This window comes from Chiloscyllium punctatum, chromosome 12 (assembly GCF_047496795.1).
Source record: "Chiloscyllium punctatum isolate Juve2018m chromosome 12, sChiPun1.3, whole genome shotgun sequence".
In the NCBI taxonomy this organism is placed as follows: Eukaryota; Metazoa; Chordata; class Chondrichthyes; order Orectolobiformes; family Hemiscylliidae; genus Chiloscyllium; species Chiloscyllium punctatum.
The window spans coordinates 40,729,852-40,750,725 of record NC_092750.1 but is presented as its reverse complement, the minus strand read 5'-3'; the positions used below and the strand labels follow the sequence as shown (position 1 = coordinate 40,750,725).

The following is a 20,874-nucleotide window of genomic DNA, read 5'->3' as shown; positions in this document are numbered from 1 at the left end:
ATGAAATTATCAAGCCTTGTCCTACTTCTGGTGAGAGATCAACAGAAATCCAATATAAATGAACAGTAAATTCATGTGACGGATTTCAATCCTTAGGATAAAAAGCTAGGCTAGCCACCTTTTAAGACAAATGCTGGGTGAGCAGTTTATTTACATGGCACTGTTAACAGACTTGAGATAATTCCATGGGGGCAGTCAGCTCCATAGGGGCTACTACCTATGTGATCAGGCCGTGTTTTTCATTAATGCCATTAAAGAATGAGATGTAGGTAGTGACCTGCAGTGGTGACTGCCAATGGAAAACCCTGTGTAGTGCTGCTGGAAGCACCATTATACAAACAAATGTCTACCTGGACGTCATCTCTTCCTGAGAGACTAACAATTTTTGAAGGAAAGCATCCATAAGTAATTTAAGTGATGCTTTTTAATATAACTGACACAGTGCACCTGTCCAAATGAACATAAAAAGTTAGCAAAAGACTTGTGAAAACAGCACTTATTTACTTAGTACTGATCAGAGACAAAAACATAGAAACTTGATCGCACAAAGCCTCTGTTTAAAGCAAAAAATTTGTTCATTACTATAACTGCAAAGTGCCAAAAATTTTAAATACCTTGAAGGTAATGAAGTTGCCTTGATGTGTAAACAAAAAGGTGTGAGAAAGTACAAAGTACCATAGGTAGGTCAGATTAAAGAGGTTTGTAGATCGTGTCTTAGATATCAGTACCTTTAAAATAGCACTAACATGTTTAATTTTGATGTTTTGTTGGTAGAAAAGACTTTCAATAGATTTATTTCAGGCCAATGTTAAAGATGAATAACATGTAAACAAAATTGAAAACATGTCCAGTACAATTGGAATGAAGTGTTGCTTACTTAGACTGACTTCCCATTTATCATTCAGGACCAGAGGTTTTCCAATTGCAGTTAAAGTATTTCTGCCTAAGAGACTTGTGGAAGTTATAACACAAAGTATTGAAAGGAAGTCAATAGATTTTTGATGAGTATGTGAATTAACGGCTATGCTAAGATGACACGAAAGAGGAGTTGAGGCCTGGGTTAGGTTGATCATGATCTTGTTGGATGGCAGAGCAGGCTTGAGGAACTGAATGGCTTACTGATGCTTCTATTTCTTACATTCTTTTGTTCTAGAAACATTAGCACAATCGAGGGGTATTCAGTTAGCCCAAATGAATAATGTACATAAGAGGATATTTTTGTGATATCTCTATTCTAATTGAGCCATCAGGAACCTTTCTCTGCACATTATTAATAAAAACAGAATTTGTGCATTACTACTGGTAACTAATTGGATATTCTGAGACATAATTGTGGTTACCAACTGTACAAATAGTGAAACTCTTGAAACCTCTCAATAAAATGGTGGGGTTGTAGTGGGAAAAAAAATCCACAATTTTAAACCTGTTGTCTAGCAGCCTGAAAACTGTGAACCTGAAGCGTGGAGAGATAAGCTAGAGGAGGGTGGGGGTGGGGAGAAAGTAGCATAGAGTACAATGGGTGAGTGGGGGAGGGGATGAAGGTGATAGGTCAAGGAGGAAAGGGTGGAGTGGATAGGTGGAAAAGAAGAAATTTATCTTCTTTTCCACCTAACCACTCCACCCTCTCTTCCTTGACCTATCACCTTCATCCTCTTCCCCACTCACCCATTGTACTCTATGCTACTTTCTCCCCACCCCCACCCTCCTCTAGCTTTTCTCTCCACGCTTCAGGCTCACTGCCTTTATTCCTGATGAAGGGCTTTTGCCCGAAACGTCGATTTCAAAGCTATTTGGATGCTGCCTGAACTGCTGTGCTCTTCCAGCACCACTAATCCAGAATCTGGTTTCCAGCATCTGCAGTCATTGTTTTTACCTAGCCTGAAAACTGTCTCTATTTGCTTTTCTTCAAGTGGCTGCAAAATCCCTGCTGATCCAGAAATGTGCAGAGGAGCCTGGAGCAAGCCTCAGTATTAGGTTTTTCTAAGCAACTCTCCATCTTCCATTTAGCCTCGAGCTCTTAATCTTGTATTCCATAACTTCATAAACTGACAGGATTATGCCTGTTTTCCATTTGTGAACATTCTCTCCCCATTTCCCCCTCCACCTCCGACCCAACAACCATCTTTTGTTAATTTTGCTTTGTAGAAAGGATCCATTCTCTCCCTTTTGGACATTAATTTAAACCCATTTTAAATCTCTTTTTATATTTTCCATCACCAACAACCCCATTGACTTTTGCACTGGTCTTCTGCCTATGTCAAAAGTGTACAAAAAAAATTCTGAAACCTTTCCGTTCTAAAGTAGAACTATGTTGGACTCAGAATGTTAACTTTCTCTCTCCACCAATGCTGCCAGACATGATGAATTTCTCCAGCTTTTTGTTGTTTGTTTCAGATTTCCAGCAATCCCAGTATTTATAACTCTCCATTCAAGTGCATCCCAAGAAACTGAAGAAGAAATTGAGGTGGGAGGCTGGGAATGTCACATCTCACAATTTTTGCATCTGACACTTGGTCTACAATTCCTGTAGCTGCAGGCTTAATCCTTTTGGATAGACTCCGAGGAATCTATTGCATGTTTCTGCCTTATTAGCATGAGTACACAGTACTGTAACATTGAACTGCATGTTGTTTGGACATACTGCCGAACATAATCCAGTAAAAATGAACTGTTAGCTTAGTTATGCAAGAACATGACAAGGTACTGTGGATTCTTGTTAGTTTTATGAATAATGAGCATCAAATGTGATGGCTGAAATGTCTAGATTTACACACATTTCTTCTAAAGAGGACACTAAGTAGAAACAGTACAGATTTTTCACTATTGGTCAAGCAACTCAAGACTAATTGATGTACAATGTAGCCTTATTGCTCCCTTGGGTCAAGAGGCAAGACTGGTTTTTACATTTTAATTTCTAAATTCAGAATGTAAATAGAGCTATGTTTTGTTTTAAAATCTATAAATCTATAAATAATGAATCTCAAGAAAGACCTGAGCCACTGTCAAGGTGCAAAATTGAACCTGTTCTTAATGCTCTCACGACTCAGAAAGCTGAATGAATTTCAGATTGATCTAAGTAAGGTCTGAACTATAGCAAGGAGCTAAATACACCACAAAATGCAACAAATACAAAATCTTCTTATTGTGGATCAGTAACTTGGAAATTCTACCATCAATCACTTTAGAATCTGCACATATAGTTTGGTTTGAAAAGAGATGGACTTAAAATCAACAATATACTATAGTTATTGTTCACTTTAACACAGAAAAAGAGTAAATGCTGTCACCATTAATCTATACAGAGGAATTTCAAATAATCCTATACACCTTTTTTGAGCTCACTGTAAGCATTTACTGTCAGCAGCAGATACCAACATATTGCACCAGAATGGTACCACAGTCTTGAAAATAAAGTAATTCAATTTAGTCATGTGTAAAGTGTCTTTGAAGACCAAGGACTTCCGATTAAAGAAGATATTCTACACATACAGCCAAAAGAAATTAGTCTAGAAACTTTCTAATAAGAGTATCCTCTAAGTAGCTTTGCAAAAATATTGTCAACAGCATTGGGACCATCAAAAGTTTATTTTGCTACCCTAAACTATGCAAAACTTTTAATAAAATGCCTGTTCTGAAATAAAGTGTGAGCTGATGAAAATAATGACTAGCGTACTATCACAAAACATAGAATGGAACAATGATTCCAGGTCCAGTAACCAACCTTAAACTGTTTCTCTAGCCTCATCTTCCCAGATATTCCTGGAATTAAAATGTTGTTGACATAACTATGTAGCTGAGTGGCAGGTACTTCTGTCTCCTTCCCGTGTATTGCTTCCCGTAAGGCTTCATGGATGAAAATATATTGTTCCTTAAAGGCAGGACATAAAAAAAAATCAGACTGTTTATTTGTGCTCTTATTGTCATGCATGCACAGTTTAATACATGAGAGGATCAACTGTTATTATTTATCTTTTGGAATTGTGATAAAAAAGTTGTTGACATTAATTCTGTTTTTCCCTCCACAAATGCTATCCAGCCTACTGAATATTCTCAGCATTTTCTGATTTCATTTTAGATTTTCAATGGTAGGGCCTTGGATAGTGTTGTAGAACAGAGACCTAAACGGTTCTGGTGCATAATCCTTTAGAGTTTGTGTCACATATGGACAGGGTGGTTAAAAAGGAGCTTGGCATGCTTGCCTTCATTGTTCGGTTCTTTGAGCATAGGAGTTTGGAAGTCACGTTGAGATTGTACAGAACATTGGTGAGGCCTCTTCTGGAATACTGTGTCCATTTCTAGTTGTTCAGTTATAGGAAGGATATTATTAAGCTGGAGCAGGTTTAGAAGACATTTACGAGGATGTTACCAGGTATAGAAGACTTGAGTGATAAGGCTGGATGAGCTGGGACTTCTATCACTGAAGAGTAGGAGGTTGAGAGGTGACCTTGTGGAAGTTAATAAAATCATGAGAGGTATGAATAGTGTTAATGGTAGGTATCTTTTCCCTACGATGGGGGATTTCAAGACTAGGGGACACATTTTTAAGGTGAAAGGAGAGAATGTAAGAAAGACATGAGGGGCAATTATTTTATGCAGATGGTGGTTCACATGTGGAATGAACTTCCTGAGGAAGTACTGGTTGTGGGCATGATGACAACATTTAAAAGACACTTGGATAAGTACATGACTAGGAAAGGTTTGAAGGGATATGGGCTAGGAGAAGGCCAGTGGCACTAATTTAGTTTGGGATTATGTTTGCACGGACTGTTTGGACCAAAGGATCTATTTCCGAGTTGTATGACTCTATAGCTCTATCTGCCATACTTTCCTCTGTTTTTCATTATTATTTTATTTATACAACCTGCAGTTGTTAATAAATAAAATCATGGGTAGAAATTAATCTGGATCCATTTTTCCTCTTTAATTTGGTTCCTGGCTCCTATTAGTATAGCTGGCACGTGCTGACAATGTTGTTTATGCCTCCACAGATAGGTTTCCATGTGAAGACCTCAATTTAAGGTTGTCTGCTTCAATTGGTAGTAACTTTCAAGTAAGCCCTTAAAGGAGTCTTGGAGCTGGCTGAGGAAGGGGAGGGCTGTAGCGACTCTTGTATTTTTTAAAACATCTTTCCACACTTTCATTTGGTTGTTAGCGCCTATATATTGCTGAGTTGGGTAAACTCCACTGTCCGCATTACTCATTGCAGACACAGTTCCAAAAGCAGGCCTCAACATATTCAGGAATTCTTTACATATTCAGGAATTCTCAACTGTCTAGAAATGTCGTGGCAAGATCAATACTTTTGCAAATGTGGGCAGGCCATTCTGCAGCTAAACTGGTTAGTTTTGTGCCTATTATTTGGACCCTAAAACATATACAATGCACATAAACTTCTAATTCTATTCAAGATTCTATTCAGTTTTCATCAACCAATGGTAAATACTTATTTTAATTTCTCAAAGTTCTTTCTGTTAATGAGTTTTCCTCACCATACTCCAGCAGGACAACTGTCAACTCACCGTGAGCAACATTATGGGAGATAATTTTCACAAAAAGGTTTTGTGTATGCAAATGCCACTGCTAATGTCAGACTTGTTTACCGATGCAAAAGTGCCTCAATAATCTGTTGCTTATTGCCTAGCTATTTTTAACCTCCACACTGGAACTTACAGGCACGTTCCTGTCTCTAAACTTCCTGGTCCATGCAGCAATTAAAATATGAACAGACTTTTCTAAAAATTTACTTAACATAATTAGAATTGTTGTCTTGAAGGGACATATCACTATCACAGAAAAATAACACGTTAAGTTTAATGTCATCCAGCACCCTGGTCAATATAGAACAGACTATCCAATGAATAAATAATCTAGCAATCCCAAAGAATCTACCAGCCAACCGGAAAAAGTGTTGCATCTATTAGATTTTCTTACAGATGCAAAGCAACTTTGAAGTACAACCATCAAGGATTTGTCATGGAGACTGAAATTTATAAGCAATTCCAGGAATTGTAACGTGTGAAGATAAAGTCGCCATAGTTTTGCCAGACCTGCTCTCTTATTGTAGACACCCAACCTCAGGTGAGTGTGAGGGTGACTCTCCTTGAGTCCTTTATGGTAACCTCTGTCGACATGGGAATTGAACCTATGTTGTTGGTGTCTCTTTGCAGTGCAAACCAGCAATCCAGCCACTTGAGCTAACTGACCACTAAAATGCAGTGTGAATTGGACAAGACGTAAGGATGATAAATCATAATCTACATGTGACAGTTAGTCCACAAAGTCATTTGGACAGCTTCAGATAGACAGCTGAATTGAAACTTGATGAACTGAGAAATTAAGGACAATCAAAGTTTATTTCTTCAAGTCAAAAGAGATGGCAACCAAATTTGCTAATATAATCCTCAAGGGGCTTGAATTCAAGTTTAATGGCTTGGTCTCCTTTTAGGATACTTCATAAAGCCAGCACAATATCTTGCATTGATATAATGTCTTCCTTGCAGAAGAATGTTTCAGGATAACTTACAGAAGCATAAAGGGGATTACATCTATATTTTGGCTCAAATGTATGGTTGTCCCACTTTCTCCAGCTCATCCTAGCTTTTAATCCCATATGCACTGTGACAGAAACACAGGAGCCAGGACTATAGGAGAATGATTTATTTTTATAACTGCTGTATATATAATGAAAGTGTTCCACCTATTCCGAGTTTGTGAATTAGGTTTGTGAAACTAGCGAAGCACCATATTGACAATATGCTTCATAAGTCAAATATAAATAATTTCTCTAACAACCCACACAAGAGAATTTAGAATTCTGCTAAAAATATCAGTCAAATGTCAAGCTTTGAATCTAAGTATGAGATCCATTTTCTGAACAGGCCCTGGAGGTGCAAACCACTACTGTAAACTGTGTCAAATGTTACCTTGGTAACTCTGCCCAATTTTAGCTTGGTATTGTCATACGTTCCATGCTATTTATAATTGGTATTTACCTCTGTCTGGACAAGGTAGTTCCTCTGAGTCCTGATGTGTTTGAGAAAGCCAAGGACATTAACTGTGTTTTTATCTTTTATTTGTTTCAGCATGCTATCAAGCACAATGTATGTTCCAGTTCTGCCAACACCAGCACTAGGTAGGGAATAAAGAGAACAAGGGTATGATAACAAGTGCAGTAAGAACCATTTAAAAACAAAATCAATCTACAAGATCAAATGATATTATGTTGATTAAATTACGATGCATGCTTGAAGAGATTTTTTTGTTAATTCTATGGAAACACTTCATTAAATAATGACTGTTCACTTTATTCATTAAAAAGTGATTCAATACAAAATATGTAATTTGTTATGAAAGCATAATTATTGACAAAAAATGCTATCTTGGCTTTGGGAACATTATATTTAGTCCAAATTGATGAACACTCACACAGCTATGTGGCCAAATTACTTAATGGCTATATATTTTAGGATATGTTGTGCTTCACCTTTCCCTTTCCTCTTCCACTTTCTGTATGTCATTCCAGTCATAGAGTCATTGAGATGTTCAACACGGAAACAGACCCTTCGGTCCAACTCATCCATGCCATCCAGATATCCCAACCCAATCTAGTCCCACCTGCCAGCACCTGGCCCATATCCCTCCAAACCCTTCCCATTCATATACCCAACCAAATGCCTTTTAAACGTTGCAATTGTACCAGCCTCCACCACGTCCTCTGGCAGCTCATTTCATACATGTATCACCCCCTGCGTGAAAAAGTTGCCCCTTAGGTCTCTTTTATATCTTTCCCCTCTCACCCTAAACCTATGCCCTCTAGTTCTGGACTCCCCCATCCCAGGGAAAAGAGTCTTGTGAATGGACACCAATATTACTTTTGAGCTAGTCTTGTGTAACAAGGGAGAATCCCCAAGTGATAACCGGGCCTCCAGTACTCCTGGACTTTACCTGCCCCACCATCTCATTTATGTTAAATTCTTACTTCCACAAAATTAGGTCAATAAAATCAGCAACTCAGAAAAAGGGAAAACTAAACCAATCATTATTCAGCGGCTCAGTATGTTCAGCAACCATCTGCACTACCCCCTTCTACTTTCTTTTGTGTTGTCTTTATTATATACAATGGAATGGGGATCCTGCTAGTAGAGCAATTGGGAAAATACACCTGAACTGCACTAGAGACTGAACTGATCTTGCTGAGGCAAGATCCTGCCAAAATGTCCACTCAAAGTCATTTGCATTGTGGCTGGATGTAAAATCTCCCATCAATTTGTGCACTTAAGTGACACTTTTGATTGTTCTAGTCACTAATCAATTACAATGATGTCTCATGATTACAGAATTAAATTAACATTACACTGAAACTTTATTCAAGCAACTGCTGCAATTGATGAAACAGACCATTGAGTGGTTTCAATTTCCTGTAAAACACAAGTCCTATTAACTGAGGGAAGACCAACTGAGTGAATTTTAACAAATTTAAAGTGAGGTTTAAGCGATCTAAATTATTTGCAGCATTAGTTTGACAAAATGGCCTGATTGAGGTTTTAAATGATTGCTGATCACTGTAGCTGTATGTTATCAATGGTGCATTAAAACAACCATGATTGGGGGGACCTCTTGTGACACAGTGGTAGTGATTCTACCTCAGGACTAGGAGGCTGAGGGTAAAGTCCCAACTGCTCCAGAGGTGTGTCATAACATTTTTGACTAAGTTGATAGAAAATATCCAAAACCATGGGTGTAGGACTGTTGTGGTGCAGTGGCAGTGTCTCTACCTCTGAGCCAGGATACCTCACTAATGTTCTACCTACCCAGAGAAGTGTGTCATAACACACCTGAACAGATGAATTAAAAAATATCTTGAGCAGGTTGTTGCGTTTAGGGTCTTTTGTTTAGGGTCTTTACCTCGACGCTAGAAGGTCCAGCTTGAAGTGCCACATGCTCAAGAAGTGCTTCAGAACAAGACGATTAGAAATACTCAAATCTAATTGCTTTTGACGGCTCTTATGGTGCAATGGTTTGATCTATACAGGTTTAGGTTCAAGCCCTATCTGCTCCAGAGGTGTGTAATAACATCTCTGAACAGGTTGATTAGACAATATCAAACGATGAGTGCCATTGGGCTCCCACAATTCTTGGACACAATATAATACACACCCTGATCAGATACAATTGGTGGAAACTCGCCAAGCCAACCAGTGGGCATAGCCACTTTCGTGAGAATCACTGCTTCAACTGAACTGATGTTTGAGCTCAGCCTAAAACATTATGGAAACTCAAAGGTAAATTGTTACAGGAATAACTCACACAGATTTTAAATTCTACGATCCCTTGTATAATTTCATTCAATGGTGCCTGGAATGCATGATAAGTGTGCAGAAACTATGTAGAAATGTCTGCATGTCATTGTTGCAACTTCGTTAAGATAATCCTGTAACATGAAAATTAACTTAATGCAATAAGTTGAATTAGATGTTGAGTCATGTCTATGTAGACATCCCTCAAATCTTTAAGGAGAAATTAATATTTACACATACCTGCAATGTACCACTACTGGTCCCATGTCTGGTATCTGAGCTGCAGATGACTTTCTCACGAAGGTGAGTACAGGAAGAGCATATTCTGGTACCCCCATGTCAGGCCACTGTGTATAGTGATATTGTATAACCATTCGCTCGTTTTGACGTCCCTTGGGGTTTCCTTTTTGTCCCTATAACCGCAGTTAATCAGCTTTAGTGACTGTGTGAAATTTTATTTGGAGAATGATTGGTAACCTAAAGCTGAGTCAATGAGTCATGGAGCATCTCTGCTACACCCAACAACCATAATTCTGCAATTGCAAGATGCAACGACAGCATTGAAAATGAAGAACAGAAATTTTGGAATAATTCCATCAAAATATAATAAATGCAATAAAATCAGAACAGAATTAACGGATGCTTACTTCTACTTTCAAAGGCTTGCACCTTCGTATCATGAAAAAGTGATCACATAGAAAATTCATTTATTTGTCAGCTGACAATCCAAAATTGAGTAATAATAAATTCAATGATATTTTTATTTTAATTTACTCTCATGTTGGAATTCTGTTAGCAGACAAAATTTAATACTCTTTGACTAAATTTTGTAATCTCCCTTATGCAGATCTTCCCAGATCACAGAGTATTCTCTATCTGAGTGTGGAAGAGGCGGGCAGAGGAGACAGGCAACTAATCTGTGATCAGTCCTCTAAAAATATTCCAAAATTAGTGATGTGCAATCTCCTAGAAAGACATTAAACTAAGTCCTCACCTACATGTTGAAGTGCATGTAAAAGATTCTGTGATCGAGAAGAAGTGAGTTCTGCTGATGTCCCCCCAAATGTTTATTCCTTTATCATATCAGTAAGAATATTGCACTATACTATCCAAAGATTGTCAATCTGACACATATCACCACTCTAATCCTTTCTAGCAAAAGAGGGAGTTCCGTATGTCTGAGGAGATTGAGATCAGGGTTCCCACAGAAATGCAAAACTGTACATCCATTCATAGTGCAGAACTGTTGGGGAAGGCAAACCATGCCCCTTTTCACAGCTGCTTTATTCTAATTTATAAGTCCTGACACCCACTTTGACAGCTGCTCTCAACCTACAAGTCCATAAGCAAGTGTGATGTTAGGGTGCTGGGAGCTAATGTGCCAGTTGGTTAAGGGCGTAGGTTGCCATTTGGGTAGAGTGTCAGCTGGGTGGGGTTAGTCTGCTGGGTGGTGCCACTGGGATAATATATGTGGTGCCATGTGGGCAGAGTGCTAACTGGGTATGGTGCCAGATGGGTAAGATGCCAAGTTGTAAGGGGATATGGTGTCAGGTAAGTGATGCAATCTTGTATTGGGGATGGGAAGGGGCCTGTAGGGTGGATTAGAGAGGGGGGTTAATTCCAGTCTAGTGGGCTGGGGGGTGGAGGGGGTGTTTGCTCTGGGCCAGGCGAAGGGAACAGCATGTCTGATGGTGGTGGAAGAGGGGGAGGAGGTCATGGAGAGGTGGGTCTAGGGGAGGAGGTGGGTCAGGCACATCAATAGAGTAGTGAAGTCAAGTGAAGAGTAGAAGGAGGGGGGCAATGTGTGTCCAGTAGCAGGGAAAAAGGGGCTAGATCAGGTGACAAGGGATAGGAGTCAGGTTTGATGCTGAGGGAGTTGGGGTTGAAGGTCATACTGAGGCAGACCAAGGGAATGGCAGGGGACTATGTCTAGTGGCGAGGGAGGAGAAATGGTCTCAGATCGGGATCTAGATAGTGAGAGTGGTCTGGGGTGGTCTAATTGGGGCTGTTTGAAGCAAGTATGGCATCAGTTGAATAGTTACTCAGGGATTTAACTGTATGTTTAATAATCAAACCTTTTCTGAGTAATTATTAAGTTAATTCTTCAGAAGCCTCCAAACTCTCCAATTTAAATGGAGACCGTTGGAGGATTCCAGCCATAGAGTAATTGCCCAGCAGAAAATTCAATTTATATGCAATTTCTTCAGATTGTTCAGTAATTGGGATTCTTCCCAACCATGCTGGAATAATGACAGTCAAGCCATTGGAAAACCTGGGCCATTGTTCCCTCATTACTGCATTTGGGACCTTGATGCATACAAATTTGCTACTGCATTCCCTGTGTGTTACAACTTAGACCAAACTTCAAACAGAAATTAAATAAAAAAGCTAAAGAACTGCAGATGCCGGAAATCAAAAATAGAAATTGCTGTAAAAATCAGCAGGTGTGGCAACTCTGCTTTCACTCCACAGGTCTGCCAGACCTGCCGAGTTTTACCAGCAATTTGTTTTTGTTTTAAACAGGCACTGATAACTATGATGCATTTTAATACATACTATAGAAACATACTATAGAAATACTAGTTCTTACTTCATTTTTGTTTTGAATTGTGCAAGCACTGGATTCCTAGTCTCTGCTTAAGAAATATAAAAAAGCACATTTATGTTTCTACCTTTTTAACTTTTGTGTTCCTAATGGTGAAGTGGCGTACAGTGCACCATGCCCGTACTTTTGTGCTCTTCAAGGTGACAATTATGTTGCCATACTCTTCATTGTTCTCACTCGGCCAGTATTGATCACATTTTCGCTGAAATACATAAAACAGGGAAACTTAATTCCACTCAGAAAATGCCACAACAGAATGTCAAAATGACAATGTAACCTGTGTCAGCCCTGCTGGTAGCACACTTGTCTCTAAATACAGTGCAGTATTTAGTGTTGCACTGTCAGATGCACTACCTTCACATGAAGTGAAAAGCTGTGTGACTGTCTTTCCCCTCAGTTGGATACAAAAGATCCCACAGTAATAATCTGAAGAAGAGTGGAGGATGGATTCTTGGTGTCCTGGCCAATGCTTCTCTTTCAATCACAAAAACTTATTATCGGGACATTATCACATTGTTATTTGTGGGAGCTCACTATTGTAAATCAGCTACTGTTTCCCACATTACACAAGTGGGTACACTTTCTAAGTACTTTATTATCTATTATGTTCTTTGGGACTTCCTGCAATTATGTAAGGTTCTACATAAATGGTGAGGAAAACGAGAATCTTGCAACACTCATTACTGAACTGACTTTGACACTTTCCTTCTCCAAGTATGAATTATTCTAAGAACATTCATATGATAAACAAATAAGTAATATGATAAATTGAAATTTCTTTTAATCAAGAATCAGAAAAAACTACAAATTAAAAAGCTTACTTACTCGTCCTTTCTCCACTAAATTTGTAATCATAACAATGATTCCTGTGTTCTGTTCCCAGATCATTCGCCAAAAATCTTCAAATGTAGGCTTAAGAGGTCCCTGTGTAGCTATATAGGCTTTTGACTTGTTATAACCCTGTTCAGGGACAAAAACAATATTGAAAAATGTCAAATTCAGCCCAAATCTTAAAGACCGAATCTAAAATTCATTGTACTTTCTTTAGAGGTATGAAGGCTTTGAAATGCTGGTGGTTTTAAACTTGTTGTTATTCTCCCAGTGAATTCTGAGCCAACATTTAACTATTCATGCTGTTTTCCTATACTATTGAAGATTCAATGATTCAGGTGTCATGCTCCGCATCCATATAATTGCCAGAATTTTTTAAAACTTCAAATCCTTTATCTGTAAGAACAGAATGCTTTTATAAAATATATACTTTTCATTTTATTTTTGTGCGTAAGGTCATGTGACTTGTCACCAATTGCTAATTTCAAACAATCTAAGGTCAATGATAACAATCAGATTAAAACTCATTCTAATTGACGCAAATTCAAAGATAAAGGATTTTTCTTTAATTTCCAAAACCAGCTTGCCATTATGACTTCCATGAATAAAATTATGAGATTAGTGAAAAATGAGAACCTTTTTATGCCGTTTGTACAACCACCAAAAACAGTATGGAACACTTACTAACTAATTTTACTTCAGCTTATTATACAAAATACAGGATAAGAGAATGAGTGAGAGAAAGAGGAAGACAAATAACGGGATGAATTTTTCCTGTGAAGGGTGTCAGTTCGCTCTGTTGGCTGGATGGCTGGTTTGCAATGCAGAGTGATACCAACAGTGTGGGTTCAATTCCCGCAATGACTGAAGTTCCCATAAAGGACTTCTCAACCTCTCTCCTTACCTGAGGTCGAGTGACTTCAGGTTAAAACACCACCAGTTATCTCTTTAATGAAACAGCAGCCCTTTGGCCTGGTAAGACAATGGTGTCATCACTTTTTCTTTATGTTATCTCTCTGTATGCTCTGGTCAGTTATCTCACACAATGTGCACTGGTCACCTCATTACGTATGCATTACATTCCTATCATACTGTGCCCATGTTATTGTGTGCTCATCAATGGTAGAAGTATTTAACACTGCATGGACCTTCTGGGATTTCCGCAACTGGCACTCAACTTAAAGCTCAACTGTGTTAATTGCGGCCAGCCACAAAAACTCCTTACAATTCATGTAGCAGGAGGGCAAACAGATGGCACAGGTGACACTTCATTGGAAACAGAACCTCAACTTATAAATGTATTGCTATTTTACATCATCATTTGTCTAACTGACCTCAATGTAACTGAGCTGCAAGAGTGAAGCTACATAAGCAACCTGTTCTTAGTGCCATACCATCTTAGGGCCCTGTCTAAGCGAGTGCCACTATTTCCCTAACAGTCAGTGTACTGCAATATCTTGTCATTTTTCAATGTGAGAGCATCATTTGTTGGTAAACTTTCAAACAGCTGAATACATTAACTTTTATTGATAAACCAAAGATAAGTAAAGAAAAATTCTGAAACAAAAACAGAGAGAGATACAGAAACTCAGCAGGTTTGGCAGCATCTGTGGAGATGAAATGATAAGCTGCATTTGCTTCAGGGATGGTTTGTCTTTTGAACAACAATGAATTTGCAGTTCATGCACCAAGCTCACATCTATTGGAATTGGGTATCAGTCACATCCTGTCTGGTTTGTTGAGCCTGACATTGCACTGCTCTATCATTCTGAAGGTGAAGTTTCTCCTGCTCATCTTCCTCCTCAGAAGGCAACTGCCACTGTACCAGGTCTTTAGCATCCATGAGGTGCCATTATTACCTACACCATTTGTAAAATGCACAGCAGAAAAAAATTATCAAAGAATCATAGAATCCCTACATTACAGAACAGTACATTCCTCAACTTGGATCATTCAGCAAGGACCCCCCCACCAAGACTGATCCCAAGCATCAGCATCTGATCTTCAAGAAATCTACTGTCAGCTCCATAACTACCTAGTAGTGTAATGGGCATGGAATGGAAGGACATATTACGTTTGGCCTCAGTCAGGGATTGCGTCATGGAGTCGCCAGCTATTGTTGCAGAGGTTAACACGTCTTCCAGCAACTATCCTTGAAAGGCATCTAGTTGTTGAATTAAAGCAACTATATAATAAATGTCAAGGATACAGACATAGCTTCCACTGTACCTGGTGCAAAATTCTAAGATGTGGCACTGATGATCATAGACAATTTGTACAGAACCTCGCTGATGACATCAACCACATTATGATATGTTATTGACACGATTAAATCCCCTCAAAACATGTCAAAGAGATAGCCTAGTCCCTGACTTTTTCTTATTTTAAAGGCAAGTGCCAGGAGTTCCGTTCTGGATGCTATTCAATTGATCAAACTTCCAGACTTGAAGCAAAACACACTTTATTCATATATTATGGTTAAAATACAAATAAAAGAAAAGATTGGGATATCATAACTCTATCAGAAAACTTAACACAATGATAGATTATTTAACTACTAAACAACAACTGTTCCAATAAATCAACATCCCATAAACACACCCTTGGCAAAGGTAATTTCAGTGAAACTGATTGTCTCATATGCAATTCTAGCTGCAGGAGGTGAACCTCAGCCTCTATCTGTAACAGAGAAAGGAATAAGAAATTCCACATCCAGCTTCAAGCCCCTAGTAATTACTGAAAGCTAAAACTAAAAATCCTGGTTTTGTGGTTAGGCCACAGTTGGAGTACTGTGTGCAGTTCTGGTCGCCTCACTTTAGGAAAGATGTGGAAGCTTTGGAGAGGGTGCAGAGAAGATTTACCAGGATGTTGCATGGAATGGAGAGTAGGTCGTACGAGGATAGGTTGAGAGTTCTCGGCCTTTTCTCGTTGGAACGGCGAAGGATGAGGGGTGACTTGATAGAGGTTTATAAGATGATCAGAGGAATAGATAGAGTAGACAGTCAGAAACTTTTTCCCCGGGTACAACAGAGTGTTACAAGGGGACATAAATTTAAGGTGAAGGGTGGAAGGTATAGGGGAGATGTCAGGGGTGGGTTCTTTACCCAGAGAGTGGTGGGGGCATGGAATGCGCTGCCCGTGGGAGTGGTAGAGTCAGAATCATTGGCGACCTTTAAGCGGCATTTGGATAGGTACATGGATGGGTGCTTAATCTAGGTTAGAAGATCGGCACAACATCGTGGGCCGAAGGGCCTGTTCTGTGCTGTATTGTTCTATGTTCTATGTGGGACCTTGACCCACCCATTCAGGCTGCTTCTATTGTTCCAACTTTTAAAAAAAAACCCAAGGCCACATAAGCTGTTTATTTACTTGGCTTGAAGCAGACCACTTAGTACCTCTATCTCAACCTATATTCATGAAAAAAAACAGGACAAAATTCACCTCTTAAAGCCATAGTATCATCACACATGTACTCTCATGTAATAGTCTATAGTGCCCTCTGCTTGGGGAAGCTAGCTATGTTATCAAAGAGGTAAGGGCTTTTGCCCTAAACATCGATTTCGCTGCTCATTGGATGCTGCCTGAACTGCTTTGCTCTTCCAGTACCACTAATCCAGAAGCTATGTTATCAAAACCTATTGCACTGACCTTGTCATTAGGAAACAAGGTGGAGTTGTTTGACTTTCATAAATTGAATCAATAACAACTTTGATCCATTAACAGGAGCAAATTACTGCAGATACTAGAATCTATATTGAAAACAAAAACTGCTGGAGGTCACAGCAGGTCAGGTAGCATCCGCCTGACCCACTATGATCTCCAGGATTTTTTTTTCAACCTTGATACATTTGTAGGTTGACCATCGAGAGATCCACACAGATCCCAGAAGATCCTTAGAAGCAGCCATTCACAGAAAAAAAATTAATGCAGCTGTACCTTGGCAATTCTATTGGAATAGAATAGTCACCGACCCCTTAAGGTCGCAAGCCATGCTTTCAAGATATCACAGTTCTGTGATGGTGCCCCAGGACATTATTAGACTGTGGTGAAAATGTGTCTCATTCATCTGGAGGAAATGGCATTGAGGAAAATAGTCTCTTGGCCTCCTGTATCTCCTCTGTATCCTGAGGGGAACTTCAGTTGTGGCTTCTTCATGTGGAGGCTGGAGATTGCTGCTGGCTCTGGACTTTCTGATGAATCTGTTCCTCCTTCATTTCTCTGCCCCTTTGCAGCATTGCAGCAATAGTGATTGGGGAAGATGAGAAACCGAACAGGTGCTTAGTAATGTGAGAAGCCAGTATTCACATCACTCACAAATTATGGTGTATGACAGTCCTCCACACAGTAGAACATGAAGGAGTCCAACAAAGAAAGCCATGGGGATGATTGTACATGGACCATTGACAGAGTGGACCTTCTTCCAATGTATGCAGTACAAACCATTTCATGCAAACACACAAGGAGGTTGTTACTACAGTACACTGTTGAAACCTTGTTCCCTTCAACTGCTCCCATCATCTGAGAAAGGCAGCACTGTACATTGTCAAAAATATACTGTTCAATCGGGAATCAGCTCCTAGGTCTTGTGCAGCATATGAAACTGTGGATTGACTTTGTTGATTAAAACCTGCAAGTTATACTTTGAAGGTTGTCTGTGATTTTCTCTGCTTCACAGAGATGACTGTGATCAATTTCTAATGATGAATGATACAGTCAAGACTTGTGGTCAGAATGTGTATTCCATGTAGTTGGTCACTACGTGCTTGATTACAAGTATTTTTACTAACTTGTAGAATGTAAGTGTATTTTCAATGCAATTGCCTCCACCTCACCTCACTGAGAAATAAAACTACATCTTCGGACAGAATAAAAACACATACTCTGCCCAATACCTGTGTTATGGTAGCCATTTTCTACTTATATTGTGCATTTCAATTCGGAAAAGGATGGAAGGCAATACATGTCACACTTTGCAGCAAGTTGCAGGCTTATCCTGTCAATCTAGGTAAGCCCAAAAATCTTTCACTCCCTGTCGACCACATCAGTTCTGGGTATCCACATGCTCCCCCTCAACTTTTTTCCATTTAAGTCTTTATCTCAACATTATCCCTGAGCCTACAGCCTACAGTTGAGTCATGTCGACCAGTGTGATACATTGGCCCATTAACAACCAGGGAGGTGGAGACCATTGATGATGCCCTCATCCTGCAGTAGCCCATGTTGTTTAATGCACTATCTCCCATCATTTCATGTTGAGCTCCTCCCTCACCTCTCCATCACACTTATTGCCCCCTCCATATCAAGTAGAAGCTGCCTCTAAACCCCACATTTGACTTCTCCAAATTGCTCGTGACAGTAGGGCCTCTGACAACCTGATATAACATTCAAAGAACAGATCCACAGGACTGACTTTGGTCGACACACCACCCCGACCAACCTAGAGGACAGTGTCCAGATCTCTGCACAATTCACTGATTGATTTATAGTTCAATGCAGACTGGCTGCACAGGACCACTGCCCACTCACTGGAGTGCAATGATACGAACCCCTGACCCAGCCCACCTTAAGCAGCCAACTGGCCATGTTTAAGTCTGGACTGAGACTAAACACTACCTTTCATTAACTATGGTGGGATATCCTGACTTATTACCGTCTCCTTGACTTGCCTGAGCAGTACTCTCCTTAGACTTTGAGACATAGCTCTTTGGTTGAAGCATATTCAGTATGTTTGCCATTTAACCTGCTGGTATATGTCATAGATGTGACATTGATATTGCATGGTGTGAGTTCACCCTCTTGACTGATCACTACTGGCAAACATGACAAACTACCTGGCTTTATATCTGCACGTAAAGGCATGACAAAATGTAGGTACTGTGAGCCTGTAAAAAAGGCAAGGCAAGGCAGGGATCCTGACAGCATTCAAATAGGTGAGAGGTGTGTGTGCGTGATGGAAGCTGCAAAGAACCCTGAGGTGCACCCTGCTCCAATGCATGAGATGAGTTCCTATCCTAACATGCAAAGCAGCCTGGCAACAGCATTACAACAAAAAATGTTGGTGCAATTGAGACTACAATATTGAATAGAATTTGACTTTAAAGATTCAGAGGTGTGCCCCAGTGATGTGGTCAGGTTGTTGTGTGTCTAATGCTGGATGATGGAGGAGTCAGCTGATTGCTACCCATGGTGTGTGCCAGAGATACTGGGGACTGCTAGCCGAGTTAGAAGCCAGGAGAGCAAGCAGCCAGTGAAACTATGAGATACCCAGTCAGACTTTCATGTCAGGAATTATCATTATCTAGTCTTTCTTTGCCACATGGGAGAATAGGAAATAGCATAGAAATGAGGCAAGAATAGATAATAATGAGATGTTAACACATACAAATTGGCCTCTTGCAGCTCACGAGTGAAGTTCACATATCGTCGTTCAAACCTTCGGTGGAAAATTCAACATTTCATTCTCCATGCTGGGACTCAAATTTTCCCAAACTCGCCATATTTTCCCAACTGACTTGCCATTTCCCCCAAGTCATTCAGTGGCTGGAAACTTCAGCTCATTGGTTTAATTGTCTCTGCCTTAGCTGGACTTAAACTTAGAACTTAAAATGAACAACATATGCACGCAATTTTCAAATATATAACTGATTCAGTTTCTAATTTAACTCTGGAATTCTTTGAATTGAGTGACCATGACAAATGAGAGAAATATAACATAAAATATAAAAGAATGACTTACATCAACATAATTGGCATTGATGTAGTCACTATGCTTTGAATCTTTTCCTGGTATTGGTCTTAGTTTAACTCTGCTGTGATCATCTGGAGAAGGAGAAATATTAATCCACAAGAATAAATCACCTTGACCTTCACAGATATTTCAAATATTACTTTTCAAATTTTAAACGATCACACACGTTCAACAAATAAATCAGCACATTATAAACAGGGAGGGGAATGGTTAGCTCAGTTGGCTAGTATGTGGTTTAGAATAATGCCAAAAGTGTGGGTTTAAGTCCCATTCCAGCTGAGGTTGAATTGGGACTACCTACTTGTCATAGCTTTGAGAATGGAAGGCAATGGCAAACCACTGACATCAAAAACAAATCTGAGAAAATGGCTCAAGAGGAAGCATTGGCAAACAATCAGCTAAGTAGACCTAATTTTGGGCAAGCTCTCATGAACGAATGAATAAACACTCATCTATTTCACTAACACTATAGTCACTATAGGACTAACACTAATCTATTTCATAACAGTTACTATTGAGGAATCAATAATCATTTTCAGAAATATTTTTAATTTATATAGAATCTTAACTGAACATCCTATACTTTCTATAGATATTATATGCCAAACCACCCAATGTGAAGAGATTTGTGGACAATATTTTTGAAAGATTGACTTAAGCATGAATATATTAGTATCCAGTATAGTCTTACATGCTACAATATTGATGTATCGGTTTTTGTGCTTGTTATCTGGATGGTTGGAGTGTTCTGATGTGATGTTCATATCAGCTGTACAGCGCTGCACTTCCTATACATAGAAAAGGCAAAAGAAAGCTTTATTGGTTTTCTATTTCAAAACATATTATTGCATTCAATAGTTGATGTGTGGTACAAAGATTATTGTATACATAATTCAGGATTTTTAAAAGCATATTATCTCAAAAATCCAATTGTTATTTAATTATGGTTCAAGATGAAAATTAAACCTCTACAAAGACTCAGTAATTTATGCAGTCAATAGTTCAGTTATACAATCTAGCAAATTGCAGCTTGGTATCAAACTCGCACTGCCTGCTCCTCACATCTTAGAGAGCAGTTGAAATACTGCAATTAGCTGTAGTATCCTCGGATTTGGGAAACAAAAATAGCTTTGGCTTCTACCCTTGATTGTTATCCAGTACCTCCTGTTGGAAATCTCTTTTGTTCCAGTCATAAAACCTCTGAGAAACATATTCCATTGGTGGGGCACGGAGAATATTGTACATGAGCAAGAGGCAGCAATTTTACAAAGTGACAGGGACTGAAAAAATGGGTGGAAATGAAATGTGCATTTCTTTTCCTGAAAGGATAAAAATGATCAAAAAGGTTGTAGATAATAGTTGTATTTATATAAATTCAAAGGGCTGTGTATTCC

General features: G+C 39.2%; 1 protein-coding gene across 2 annotated transcripts in view; it reads right to left on the bottom strand.

The window, feature by feature from the left end:
* The window catches only part of LOC140483808 (receptor-type tyrosine-protein phosphatase gamma-like), a 706,675-nt gene that overhangs the window by 32,534 nt on the left and 653,267 nt on the right, over window positions 1–20,874 (bottom strand). For both annotated transcript variants that reach the window (XM_072582431.1, XM_072582432.1), the window contains 7 exons: window positions 20,172–20,268; window positions 19,469–19,551; window positions 12,727–12,861; window positions 11,969–12,103; window positions 9,537–9,709; window positions 6,993–7,128; window positions 3,722–3,868 (listed from right to left, as the gene is read on the bottom strand). In XM_072582431.1, coding sequence (XP_072438532.1) covers window positions 3,722–3,868; window positions 6,993–7,128; window positions 9,537–9,709; window positions 11,969–12,103; window positions 12,727–12,861; window positions 19,469–19,551; window positions 20,172–20,268 — 906 coding nt within the window. The remainder of the gene's footprint in view (window positions 1–3,721; window positions 3,869–6,992; window positions 7,129–9,536; window positions 9,710–11,968; window positions 12,104–12,726; window positions 12,862–19,468; window positions 19,552–20,171; window positions 20,269–20,874) is intronic.